The 14357-nt window shown below is 34.2% G+C and overlaps 2 protein-coding genes across 5 annotated transcripts in view; one reads left to right on the forward strand and one right to left on the reverse strand.

Moving 5' to 3' along the window:
- MCPH1 (microcephalin 1) overlaps positions 1–13309 on the forward strand; it is a 49898-nt gene extending 36589 nt beyond the window's left edge. For 2 of the 3 annotated variants that reach the window (XR_003535360.1, XM_027690268.1), the window contains one exon: positions 8130–8492. Coding sequence is in view for 1 of the 3 variants with exons in the window: in XM_027690268.1 (XP_027546069.1) it covers position 8130 (1 nt within the window). In the remaining 2 variants the exon portion in view is untranslated. Of the gene's footprint in view, positions 1–8129; positions 8493–12664 lie in introns of those variants that run through there. The other variant, XR_003535359.1, reaches the window with a different exon arrangement.
- ANGPT2 (angiopoietin 2) overlaps positions 10520–14357 on the reverse strand; it is a 42401-nt gene continuing 38563 nt past the window's right edge. For both annotated transcript variants that reach the window (XM_027690273.1, XM_027690272.1), the window contains 2 exons: positions 13405–13535; positions 10520–12092 (listed from right to left, as the gene is read on the reverse strand). In XM_027690273.1, the coding sequence (XP_027546074.1) occupies positions 11932–12092; positions 13405–13535 (292 nt within the window). In that variant the 3' untranslated portion in view covers positions 10520–11931. The remainder of the gene's footprint in view (positions 12093–13404; positions 13536–14357) is intronic.

Consider the following 14357-nt stretch of genomic DNA (forward strand, 5'->3'; position numbering starts at 1 on the left):
TCAGAAGTTTTATGTAAGTGGTTGTCAATAGCTATTAACAAGTCTATATGTCAGAAACATAAAATGGAATTAATACTTTTCTGGTACTTAATGTGACTGGATGCTAGTAACACCAAGTTTATAAAATGATCTTTGCAAGTCATGCACTACAGGATCACTGTGGAGGAGGTAAATATCACAGCTACAGTGCAGATAGTAGGGGAAAACAGAGGCTGCGGTCTGCCTAAAAGAGGAGAACAAATCCTGGCAGAGCTGGGGAAAATTTCATTTTTTTTAAAGAGGTCATTATTTTATCATTTCTTTTATGTTGCTTGTATACTGACTTTTCCCACTAGCCATTTATTTCATTAAATTAAAATATCTGGTGATAACAATTGCTTTTCTTCAGAACCTTTTTGTCAAGACTGTGCTTTTGGCTGACTGCAGCTGTAGGCATACATCAACTTTTAAATGGGTGAAAGGAAAGGGACTGCTTCCGAAAGAACTAAAGAACAGAAAACAGTCCTCCAAAATACAACCGAGTGGTCAAAAGCCAATTTTACTACCCAGTAGCTACAGCCTCAAAAGTGGTTCATTAGAATTTACATTTTAAGATGCATGAGTTCAGTGCTTTCATGGCATTGGGTTTTGAGATTATATTAAATGCTGCTCGCTGATTCACAGCCAGCAGCTACCTATTTTTCTGATTTACAAATCCAGTGAAATTTTGCTGTAAATTTTCATCCATCAATTTTTGCAGTTGACTCAAGGATAAACTGGTGACTTTTCTCTGCCATTTATAAGACATCTTAGATTAGTCTTGTACAACAGGAATTTTTCATCTCATTATAAGGAATTTTATGTAGACATGGGAAAGAACTAAGAAAAGGTTCAGGTAGAGCATGGAAATACATCCCCTGAGCATGCACTCTGGGCAGGACCAGCCACTATGGGTTGCAGTGTTGTGAAAACATTCACTTGTAGGCTATGTCAAGTTAAAGCTCACAAAATGTAAAGGGAATAGTAAATATTCTAGTAACAAGCAAAGCCATATGGCTAAGGCCAGAATTCACACTGGAGTGGTCAGTTGTTTGATTTTTTTAAGTATCTCAGCGTACAATATCACCTTTTAATTTGTGTAAAATTAGTTTGCTACACTGTTTTTGCTATTAAATTATTTGTTTTAAACTTCTTGAAAAATAGATTGCTCCAATCTCTATGAAGAAGTTTTTGCAGTTTTGTTGGAATTTCGCTAAGTAGTTTTGTTTTTTTTTAGCTGGGATACTTTGGGAGTTTGTAACAGATTTCCTTTCTGTGGAGTTAAATGTAGTGAGAATGAAGTAACTCCAGAGGCTTCTGGAGATGCTCTGAATGCTCTTGCGCTCTGATTGTCAGTGATTAATGTTTAACTGAAAGGATCGCCGGTGTGATGGATGTGACTGTGTTCAATGTTGTGCTTAATTGCTTTATCTTGTGTCAAATGCCCTGGATGTTTCAAAGTCAGTGGGGGGAGCAGAGAGGCCACCAGAACTTGGCTTTCATTTACGGATTCTTTAATGATCATTTATAATTGTAAAAATAATGATTAGTAAGAGCAGTAAATTGTTCTCTTGCAACAGCTTTTCTTTAGTGATACCACAATCTTACCCTTTTCACAGTGATATATTTATGTGCTTCAGCACAGCTATGTAGAGACCTCAAATTAGAATTCCAGTTATAGGTGGACGTTCTGGAATTTGTATTTTATTTTAATTGTATTTAAGGATAAGTGAATTTTTAATTGAAACATTTGCTCAAATCCGTAGGTAGAAAGCCAGACAGAACTTCAGGATTTCTCTCTAAATTTAGACACAGCATATTATTCAGATGCTGAAAATCTTGTGCTTCCTAATGAAAACCTGTTAAGAGTGCTATGTCTAAATGTTTATATTTCTTGTTAATACTTTTTTGATAGTACTACAAAAGCAACCAAGAATTAGGCTCTGTTGTACTGGGCATTGTACACAAACAACATATTAGATAATTCTGCACTCAAAAGCTTTTATTTAAACAGACAAGATAGATGTGGGGGACAAAAGGGCTTTGAAGTGCAAGTAGATATGACTGTGTGATAACAGAAAAGGGTCTGTTTGGACTCTGTTGAGAGGGTAATGAATTCGGGGCTACCAAGTGTGTAGAGGCTTAGTGAGAAAAGGAAAAGAAATTATTAGTGAGGAAAGAGATGAGTTTGAGTTAATTTGTGTTGTGTGTATATGCTTTTATAATTCTGTAAATTCACTCAATGTTGTTTGGGGTCTTTTTTTTCCATTTCTTCTTTTTTAGGAAGCAGTAATACAGTAATTCAGGTGATGAAAAAAACTTGGAGACTTTTGTTCTCAAATGATGTATGTGGAACAAGAAGTCATGTAGCTACTGGGGATCCTCATCGTACCTTGAATGTTATGCTGAGTATTGATCATGGGTGTTAGATTGTTTCTTATGAATGGGTAAGAAGTGCTTTTTAATTTTACTACACAATAACTTAAACTTATTTTGTATAGCTGAAATATCAGCTGTGCTTGAGTCTATGTTACGTACAATGGTGCAATGTTCAGATATTCACGCTTACCTAGAATTAATTCAATTAGATGAAATTTGTCTGTGTGGAGCTCTGTTACTGAGTTACAGTTTTTCAGCGCTTAATCTAACCAAAGAATTTCTACATTGTACCTCATTATGTATTTTAGGAAGGCCTGAACTTTTATCTCATGGATGAGAAACTCATGTCCTATGCATTATTTTTGGACGGATTAAAGGCTAAATAGACCATTTCTGCTCAACGTTAACCAGCTCACATTATTCAGATTGAATTTTTTATGTCCTGTTCTGTTCTGAAACATGCATTTTGTTCAGCATTTGGTAAAAATGAAGGGGAATTGTTAGATCGTTTGCTGCAAGTAGGAAAAATATAAAATAGAAATAGCAGTGACTGGGTGGGGAGCTTACCTGTCAGCCCAGGCTTAAGCCATCTCAGTTGCTCACTCTGATAATGGAACTATTTCTGGAACTATGAAACATAGCTGTTGGAATTTATATGGAATTAGCTCTTCATCTTATACAGAAAAGGTTTGTTGAATAACTTTCAATTTCTTACTTTCCTTTTTCTTATAAATACTGGAAAATTTAATTGTTGGGCTGAAAATAAACTCCTGTTGCCTTTTTGTTTTTGAGATGTCTGACACTTAGCAGTGTGTAGCTTGTCCTGTGTGATATATATGCAGTCATCTGAAGTTGTTGTGGTATCCTTCAGGGTTTTCATAAATTCTTGGTGATTAATTTCCCTTGGAATAGAGGGTTTGCATCTTTCGTCACCTTAAGGATCCAGTAGTGTACCTTTGTGGCAAAAAAAGACTAATAGCTGCATTAAGCTTGGCTGCATTAAGAGGAACACATTTGAGCCGGGGGTTTGGAAAAGAAAATCTCCAGAGGTCCTTTCCAGTTGCAACTACTGTATGATTCTTTGCATCTATGAATTGAATACGCTGAAATGTCTGTCCCACACTTGGCTTTATATGGAGCATTTAACAAGTCACAACATAATTGCTATAAGCTATTTTTTCATAAGAGGGTAGTCAAACATGAAAGCTGCGTTTTATCTTGGAGAAAAGCTTCAAATAACTACTAAGACAGTAAAGATGTAACCAGTACAAAATAACTTCCTGTCTTTGAACATAAGGCAGTATTTGGATAATCAGTATTCTGACAATTGCAGTCCTGGCATTTCACAGCCTATTTTATACTCTGAACTTCTGTGAACAAATCCATGGTGAAGCAATCTACCCATATTTTTGTAGACTTTTATTGATGCTACATTATTGAATCCTTTAAATGTAATCAACCCTATCATAAGTACTTTCATTGGTAAAATAGTTCAAATTGGATAATTAAAATAATCGATCAATCTGGAGAAATTAGTTACACTTTTTAAACGAGGTATTACTTTTGACCAGAGATCATTGTCTTTTGTAAGATGTCTCTCAACGTTTTGAGAAGTTATTTACCTCTGCCTTTTGACTTGTAACATGGAGATAATTTAGACTGAAATATTTTTTTTCTTCTGAGAAAAACTTAAAATTATATTTTTAAAGATGGATGTTGGAGAAATACCAAATTTGCCATCAGACATTTAATCTTCATAGCACTCAATTTATATATTCCAAGATGAATTATTTGAGTACAAATACCATATGATCATTCAGTGTGCTATCTGGATGGGTAAGAGACCATAAATAATGACTACTCAAACAGTGTGTTTTCAGATCCTTGAGAACTTGATGTCTGACATACCTTTCCCTATATGATAAGAGAACATAGCTGATATGGATAAGCAGAGGAAAACTGCGCCAAGGCTAAACTTTTAGCTGTATAACCTACAGAACACTTTTGGAGCTCCATGGCATACAGGTTGCCTGCTACTGAATTACTGGAAATAGCCCATACCTGAGGATGAAGTAACAGATTGATCAACTTGATTCTAGAGTCCAAAGGCAAAGGAAAACATTCTTTAACGTTGTAAGAAGTCCACAGGAAAAACTATGCTTTTCTCACTCTCTTCTTCCTTCTCTGTTTTCTCCTAATTTGGGTCCTGCATGATCAGGAAGACTGTATTCTACTAGAATCTGGTATATTCTTAATATGTCATTGTTATCAGCTGTATTTTCCTAACTTCTGATACTCCTATATCCAGCATTCCTACTACTTGATCCATACAGTACTGCTTTATCATTACAAGTTAAATCTTCTGTAACTGCACATTTGAAAACTTCTAGATAGCCCTTTCTTCTCAATAGAAAAGTGTTTATATTCTGAAGTATTTTAACTAAGAATAATATTGCAAATCATAACTTCTTTTTGTCCTACATGAATTTGAAGCATTTTTTTAGTGTTGCTGTGAATATATACTGGTTGAAAATTTGTCAAAGGCAGAAGCAAACTTTCAGTAATTTGCGATGGAAAGCTCTTGTCTTTGTTTTCATAAAAACTGAATGTTTTAGTGAATGGTGACTTAGTTATTTGCTCCAGGACCTGTTCATGAACTCAGTATCTAATTTTCTTTTTATCTAGGAACGTACATACGATGCCTTTGTACTCAATTCCAGAACCATGATAGACAAGCATTAATCCATCTTTTGTTAAGACAAACAGAATTCATTTCTAAACAAAATTCTGTAAATACTACAAGGATTGATAGATCTGTTGCTGTAGAATTGGCCTGGAAAAGGAAAAGGGATTACTTAATCATAACTAATCTTTTGGGTTTATGTTTTAATCTGCCTGGGTTGTTGTCCAGCTACTTTTGGTACAAACATAATTTTGGTACTATAAGGACATGATGTACACATTACACAGCATGGTACATCTGTTCCTGCTGAAGATTATTTATGAAGAATTTATTTTCATGTAGCATGTCTGTAAATTGTATTAGAAGTTAAATTTTCTTGGTTTAGTTAAAGTTGATTTATACTGTAATTAAAAGAGAAATGGCTTGGATTAACAAGTTTTTTATTTTCAATAAATATATACAACTATAAGTATAAAGCTCACAGACTTCAATATTCTTACTTTAAATTGCTAAAAGTAATTGTAAAAAATATACACAGCTACCAATTTAAAATTTATAATTTACAATCCTAAGTTGCAGTCTCTATGTTTTTAAGAAGTTACTATACTTAGCTGAACACAGAAATGCATTATTGAGTTTTGAATATTTGTTAAATGTCACTGATTTATTAATGTGCTTAACTCTTATTTTTATGTTTGGTATGATATAATGACTGTAGAAATTATTTTCTTTTTTTTATATATGTGTTGCATTTTCAAATATTTGGTTGTACATCTTCTAAAAGAAAACATAATATTCTTTGGAATTTTGTGATCAAGTTCAACAGTAAGTTTGAAGATATGCTGCTTTTTATTACCAGCAACAAATCACTGTTCACTTCTAGTCACCTGCAAAATTAGAATACCTCCCCTCACAAGTCAAACACGACTTGTCAGATCACACAAAGCACCAGCTTTTGTAGCAGTTCACATTAAAAGTTGCTGCTTTCCCTGGAAGTCGTGAGACATAAGCTGCTTTCAACTGAAAACTATAGAACTTAATTTAGAAAATAATTTTTTTATCAAAAACGAGTTTGGAATTTTACTTCATGTAGCAATAGATTTGGAGCAAAAGAGTCCTTTACAGAAATTTATTTTCCTACGTACAATTAGGCTATTTTATAAGGTTTATGTTACTAGTTTATAATCACTCTGTAGAGCTTAAAATTTTTCATTAATGAGCTTTAACATTGTAGAGGATAACTGTACCATGCTCAATATCTACAATGCCAGTTTTTATCCAAGTGGAATAGCTCATAGACTTGCTCCCAAATTTTATGAGGTAATGTTTTATAATTAAAATTAATAATATATGGATTTGTATGTCATCTTCTAAAAGAAAGAAAAATACAGAGTATTTCAGTTATTGTGAAACAAGCATGGGAATAATTTCACGCACTGATGAAATTCAGCTTGTTCTAAGGTGAATAATGACAGTTTAATGGTGCCTGGCTGTGCTAACAGTAAGAAACAGACATCATCTATTTAAAATGGTGAGAGAGCTATTTAGGGTAAATGTGACAGAGGTAGAATTATTCTAAAACAGGGATTTACTCTCTGATAAATTCCATATATCCCATTTTGGGGGTATATGTATGCTTCTTTTTCCTTTAATACTCTCTGTTGCTCTAGGAGAGCAGGGTAGGTACTCGTAGGTAGCATTGCTTGCTTTGACTTGTATTTAAGAGGTGCCAGATGGCAACTGCTGGAAGGATGTTGTGAAGCTTAAATATCTTTTAAAGGGAAAAGTTGTTGAGTGGAATGAGTGGACAAAACTGGCAAAGAATTTAGCAGTCTTCTACCTATATAAGAAGCTTTATGGCTCACCACTGATAAAACCAATGAGGAAAATAATCTTGTCTTCCATCAGAATGTGCTTCTAAATTTAGACTATCTACAAATTAGAAGAAAAATGTCCTTTATATGACTCAAGGACAGAGCCAATGTAGAAACTTCACTCTTTTTCGTTTTCTCATTAAGATGATGCTTTAACCAGTGGAGGGATAGTATCTAAACACTGTCTGGGGGCTTTTAATATTATAGTCTACCAACTGCAAGTTATTGTAAATTGTTTTGAAGAACGGTTTAAAAAATCAGTGTGGAAAAATATGCTGGATGAAGCAGTTTTGGGAAAGTTTTACCAAAAAAAAATAAAAATAGTGTCCTTCAGAAATTAAAAATACAATCATTTTAAGTGGGTTTTTTCTGCTAACAGTTTTGTGATGGCGCTGATGGGAACAAAAGTCTGAAAGTAGTCCAAAGTGTTAGGATTACTAGTCTCCAAGGATCATATTGATCCAGTGTTTCAGAGCTCAGTTGAACACAAATGATTATGTATTTTCTAGAGAGTGTTCTGCACCTTTTTTTGTGCTGTAGAATATGACATTTACAGAGGAGGGGACCAAAGTGAATGAAATTGAGTTTTTCTTCTTTGCAGGCTGAATTTACATATGTAATGTATATTCTATGCAATAGTTGCGTAATCCTTGTCACCATTGTTTAACATCTTCATTTATGATCTGCATGACGGGGAAGAGTGCAACCTCAGCAAGTTTGCAGATGTTAGAAAACTATGGAGGAGTATTTCATACAGGGTGTTCTTGTTCAGAGGGATCTTGAGAGGCTGGAGAAATGAGCTAACAGAAACCTCATGAAGTTCAATGATTAACTGAACCAAGAGAACAGAACTGATATAGTATAACTTCCCTTTTGGAATCTTTGTTCTAATTCTATGTATTGTGATGAAAATAAGTTAATTTTTCTAACATCCTCACAAGGTTTTAAATTTTAATGTAGCTATGCATAGAAATATGGCTGGTATTTTAATAGTTTGTTTCAGTTGTAAAATTTGTATCTTCTTTGATTGCGTGATTTTTCAGCAGTTTGTTTGGTTTGGATAAATGAAATATCAAACAACTGTTGCAACAGCACTGTCACTTCTAATTACACATTCAAAGCGTTTATTTTTTTAGAAACTATAAGAGCTCTACTTACTACCTATTTAATTCTAGATTCTGTGGTCTTTGGAACTGGGCCATTGGATTTCAGAGGAACCATATGAGCTTTCATCCAGCTTTCCTGCGGCTCCTGTAAGTTTAATGGTCCTTTAAGCTTCTGAACCTTCTTTTGTTTATCTGGGAAATGACTGGCCCTCTAAACAGGTTTTGTGAAAAAGAAAGCCTACTAGAAAAAAATATTTTTTAAAGCAAATACTGTAAGGAGTTATTTTCTCCTTTGTCCACTACTTTTTGAAGTGTGTGCAAAAACTCTGGTATGCGTGGAAAATGCAAAAAATTGATCCACCAATTAACATCTGAATAAACCAGGATCTTATTGAAGTATAAATGTACTTTAATTTTATTTCTACCTGTGCTTGTATATAAAATGGAGAGGTATGCTATTGCCAAATGGAAAGATTTGCAGGTCCTGGACTCAATTTTTTTGGTCCAAAAATGAAGCATAATTTTCCTGCCTCTAATGATTATTCTCAAATACTGAATCAGGAACAAGTGCAAAAGTGTGTATATGGGGGCATTGTGTGCCTGTGCAGACCTGCAAGTTTCTGTACTTCATGTGTTCTAATCAATTAAACACTAATTTTATTTTTGTTATAAATCAAGTGTTATTTCATTCCTTCTGAAATGTTTCCTCTCACTTCACTTTGGTGTTTGCAGTTGAAGCCATGCAATCCTCTTTAGATAAAATGTCATTTAAAAACATATTCACTCTAAAATTTCACATTAGTGTTGATAAATTGCTCCATTTTCCCCCAAAATGAAAAAGTCTCATTAAACAGTTGATCTGTTCAATATCTGCATCAATATATTTGATCACTTTCCCAGAATAGTCATGAAAAAGTTTTAAGCTTTAGAAAGACTTGTTTTCAACAAATCAAAACTAGCCATGCAATATTAAATTATTTTTGTCATACAATGTTTTTTTCCAAAATAAATAAAATTAATGTCAACTGGAAGTTAGCACTATTTTCTTCTGCCAAGTTGAGCATTCATACTGTGCCAGATTCCATCATGGTTTTCAAGAAGCTTTTTGGGGGTTGGTTTGTTTGGTTTTGTTGGCTTTTTTTTTCCTTGCTATAGATTATTGGGGTGGATATGCTTAGTATCACAAATATTGGGAGCATTTTCTTTAGTTGTCTAATTAAATGCAGCAAAGCAGGAAATGCAGGAATATATACTCAGCATTTCTATTAGATTTCACAGGATCATAAAATATTTCAGATTATCAGGGACCTCTGCAGGTTACCTAGTTCAACAGTCTGCTCCAAGGGACTCGTCCAGTACATCCTCATGGTAGCGAGTGAATAAATTAAAAAGAAAATTTACATTCTCCACTTCCAACTTGTATTTGCTGCATCTTGTCTTACTGTGGCGCACCTCCGAGAAGAGTCTGGCTCTGTCTTCTCTGTGTCCTCGATCAGGCAGTTCTAGGCAGCAGTAAGGTCTCTCCTTCCCCTTCTCTCTCTAGCCTGAAAAATGCCAGCTCTCTAGGCCTCTCTTTGTGTGTTGTGTGCTTCTTGGTATGCGCAGCTCCTTTGCTACTTGCTCTCTAAGACATTTCTTAGTAATTCATGAAAGCAATTTTATGACATATTTTTTTTTTAGTTTGGGATTCATATATCCTTACAAGTTTGCTATGAAAAACAATAAAATATTAAGCAGTAATTTTAAGTACACTATTTTTGCAAGTCTTCAGACAATGACTGTTAATTTACATTCTTTAGATTTATCTAAAATCAGATCATGAAGTAATATTAGAAATATTTTTTTGTATCTGCTATACTTTAGTAATGATGACACATTTTTAGTGAAGAATGGTGGTGGTGTGAGTGGTGGGGTTCTCTGACAGCAGCTTTAATGACTGCCAGTATAAAATGGAGAGTTTTCTTCCATCTTTCTCAAAGTCATTTACTGTTTTCAAGATAGAATCATAGAATCATCAAGGTTGACAGAGACTTACAAGATCATGCAGTCCAACCATCAACCCAGCACTGCCAGTGTGACCACTAAACCACATCACCCGGTGCCAGATCCAGATGCCTCTTAAACACCTCCAGGGATGGTGACTCCACCACCTCCCTGGGCAACCTATTCCGATGCCTGGCCACCCTAACAGTGAAAGTTTTTTCCTGACATCTAATCTGAGTCTCCTCTGTCTCAGTTTAAGGCCATTTCCTCTATTCCTCTCACTGCAGGCACAGCAGAAGAGAACAACCCCTACCTGGCTAAAACCTCTGTTCAAGTAGTTGTAGAGAGTGATAAGGTCCCCCCCGAGCCTCCTCTTCTCAAGACTAAACAATCCCAGCTCCCTCAGCTGTTCCTCATAAGACATGTTTTCTAGACCTTTAATGAGCCTTGTTGCCCTTTTTGTTAACTAAGCTTGCTGAAATTTTGTGCCTGAGAATTTTGTTTTGTTTTGAGCCCTGTTCTTGCATTTTAACTAGTTCAGTCATCTGCTGAAAGTAAAGTTTTTCAAAAATAATACTTTAAGGCTAAGACTAAGCATGAGAAGTAAAAGCTAAACTTAATTTTGGGAAAAATCTCCATAAAATTATTTTGTGTGATTTATAAAGAAATATCTTCTCAATCTGAACTGTAGTGTTTAGTACACAATTTTTAAGGCATATAGTAACAAAATGAGAAGGAGGAAAAAAAAGCAAAGATCACCTAGTGAAGTAATTTATTCACATTGTGGCATACATTGAGGGCCTACCTATGGAAAATTTTTAGGGAGAATTCCTAACCTTACTGAAAAAAACAACAGTGTGACCTTTCAGATTACTTTCAGATTTTTGTTTCCTGTTTTTAAAATGTAGTAATTTATATCATAAGCATAATTTTAATTGTATCAAAGAACATGCATATGTTTTTCAGATAAGTTATTTTTACAAAACATATAGATATACTACAGCACCAGGTGATAAATGATTGTCATAGACAACCGGACATCTGGTGTTAATGCCGTTGTCTCAGTTTGTAGAATACTGATCAATTATTTTACAGGTAAATGACAAGGGAAGAAAAAAGGTACAATCTTCATAAAAATATAAAGAAATACATACTATATTGTAATTTATAGCGATTTTTGTAATTTAAAGATAGTTACTGTAATAGTACAAACTGAAAGAAATGGTGGGGTTTGTACATGGTATTTCCCCAAGAATAAATGCAAACTATTCAAATGCTATTTTTCCTCTGTTAAATAACATAATACAGGCTATTGGAAAAAATCCCCAAATAAATGTAAGAATTGTTTAGGAGATTATGGAGGGAAAGAATGTATTCTCTGATTACAGTATTGAGCTAATTACAGGAAAGTATTTTTTTATATACATAAAGGGCAAACATGACACAGAAAGATAAAGATAAATAGTTCTAGATCTAGCTAAGTGTTTTATATTAATGTTTAAAGTACAGTGGTGAGGCAAAACACGTATTTCTAAAACTATTTTAGTTTTTTTTTCACAGTTCCAGTTACTTACTAACACATACATAGCATAAATGATTGGTAAAACACAGTCCTTGTCTGCCAGTTTCTTGGATGTTCTTTTTATTCAGTCATTTGGCCAAATCACTGCTATATTGGGTTGATGCTTTAGACTTTGTGTCTGGTTGAATAATATGAGCTTTAGCTGATCAAGGCTATTGCAATTCAGGAATTATACTGAACTGACTCCTTCAGAAGACTAGTGCATGTTTTTTGGGCTTGAAAAATGAGACAAGTTGCAGATGTGTGTTTATATGCTTGGCAAATTAAGTCTTTGAAGACTATACAATTCACATAATTCAAAAACACTTAGAAATCTGCTGGTCGTATCATCATAGTTGTAGCTTTGAGAGAGTATCCCGAGCCCTTCCAGTAGTACCACTTGATCCCATTAAACTTGTTGTTGTTCTGTCGTAATGGATAATACATTCCATTGAGGTTAGAAGGACCACAGGCATCAAACCACCATCCTACAAGACAGAAGACAAACAGCAGCAGAAGTAATTTTCAAAATAGTATATAAGGTCACTTTGTTGTCCAGAAATGAGAAAGAAATCTATATCCAGTTTTTCATTCTTAAGATTTGGAAGTGTCGGTATAAAATACTTGCCTCAAACTCAGGAAAGAAGTGTATTTTATGTATCAACTACATATTCTTGAAGCTTATGTAATACATTGTACTTTAAAATTGAGAAGGGAAGGTGTTCAATCAAGCTTAACAACATCAAACTGTTGACAGTCTGAGGGCAGAACACAAACTATAATGATATCGAGTTGTCTTTGATTTTATCTACTCTTTGGTAAATTCCTGTTCTTCACAGGTTTGAACTCAATTCTTTCTAGAGGGTTAATTCAGTTCTCTGTGCAGATCAGTTCAAAACCTTCTGAGACTTGGTAAGAAGGAAAAGGAGAGAAAAGCAGCCCTCATTGTGTATCCTTATAGTCCTGACCTGTTAGTGGGTCATAAGGAAAATTTATTTTTATTAATATTATTTTTATACTTCTGTTATGATGGTGATAGTATATGTGTTCTGTTTTGCAGGGCAGTAATCCAATTATCCTTCTGGATAAACTGAAGCTGTCTTTTTTTTCTTGCAACTTGCACTAGAGGAAAACAAACCATTGCTTAAGAGATAACAGGAAGAGAAGTCAAATTTACAAAGAAGTTGTTTACATTTCAGAATGTGGAATTCTAGATTAAAAAATTATAGAATTTGGTTGAAGATAAAAATATCACTTAGAACTCAAATAACTAGTGAATAATCATTAGAAAAATGTAGATATCTCATATCTGTGATGTATCTTTACCACTTCATAATTATATCAAAATATATTTATAATTCATGTTGCCTTTTGTAGCACGTGCAGTACACAGCAGCTTTTGGGGATTTTCTCCTCTGGGTAGTTAGGGAAAGAGTTTATGCCTAAAGAATCAGGAGCCATTTCACTGACGAGCTGGATCTCTGAAACAGGTTTTTTTCAGGGAGTTGTGTTTTGATCTCTGACTGTTATCTCATTCCTTGGAGGAAGAATCTGCTGTCTTTCTGATTAGTTCCACAATTACAGACTTTCTTGTACCCCAGCTTTAGAGACTTTTTTCCCTCCACTTTTAACTTCTCTTGTTTTACTTTAACTAACCATTGTAAAATGATAAAATACTTCATTTGGAGTCACCATACTAGTAGTCAAAATTTACTAATTCAAAATTATCACTGTTTATCTCATAGACAATTTCACTGCCAATAAAAATAGGAAGGCTGAAAAGCATAAAAACATTCCTACCTCCTGTTAACATTTGTGAACATTTGCAAATACATTTGTCATTGTCTGCATCCTTTGTGCTAAAATCATTTCCTGGTTGGCTTATACTACTTATTTTGCCCGCTGTCCCAGTAAGTCCTTTAAGGTAAATTCTGTAGAAGTGAGAAATGGAAAAACAATTATTAAGTGGAAGTTGATGGTATCTGATCTGCAAAATAATGATGGAATAGTTTGCAATAAATATCCTGTTCAAATAGTTAAGTTCTCTTCTGGCCAATGTACTGTTGTAAGCTGTTTTTCAGCATAATGTTTTCATATGAACAGAAATGGTCAGCACAATATTCTCATGAACAGCCTCCACATTTATAGAGATGATGTTCATGTCATCATATTAGAAGCAAATTAGAGCAAGTATATAATAACTCCTGGAATTTTTCATGTAGATCATGTATTTCTTAATACTGAAAGTACACTGTTCTACTTTCATGCCACAGTAATACAAATATTTTTTAATTAAGTTTAAAAGTTTAAAACAAAAATTTTTGTTCCCATTTTGCTATTAACACAGCATAGCAGTTTAGCATGACAACTCTGCATATATCAGAAATAATAGCATTATCTGGAGTATTAATTACAAGCTAGTAACTGGTATTTTAGAAGTTTCTCAGTATTTCCCTTTCCACTTTCCTAATTATTCTTCCTTTTCACATCTCTCATATATTTATTAGCATGAAATCATCGCAGGTATTTAAGTTTTCTTCAATTCCCTAGCAAGGTAAGCTTTCAGTGAGGCTGCTGCTGTGTTGGGATGTGCTTACACAGGTGCTGATGCAGTCGCAGTGGGGAGAGACAGAGAGCACCGAACTGGAAGGACTTGAACCCTCTGCTCCCATAGTATCTCTTTGATGGTTGCATTACTGTATCAGATACCTCATGCTTCTCAGAGGCATTCTATTTAAGGAGGAGATCTGAAT

Source organism: Neopelma chrysocephalum, unplaced genomic scaffold, assembly GCF_003984885.1.
Source record: "Neopelma chrysocephalum unplaced genomic scaffold, ASM398488v2 Primary Assembly neopelma1_80b, whole genome shotgun sequence".
NCBI classification, from domain to species: domain Eukaryota; kingdom Metazoa; phylum Chordata; class Aves; order Passeriformes; family Pipridae; genus Neopelma; species Neopelma chrysocephalum.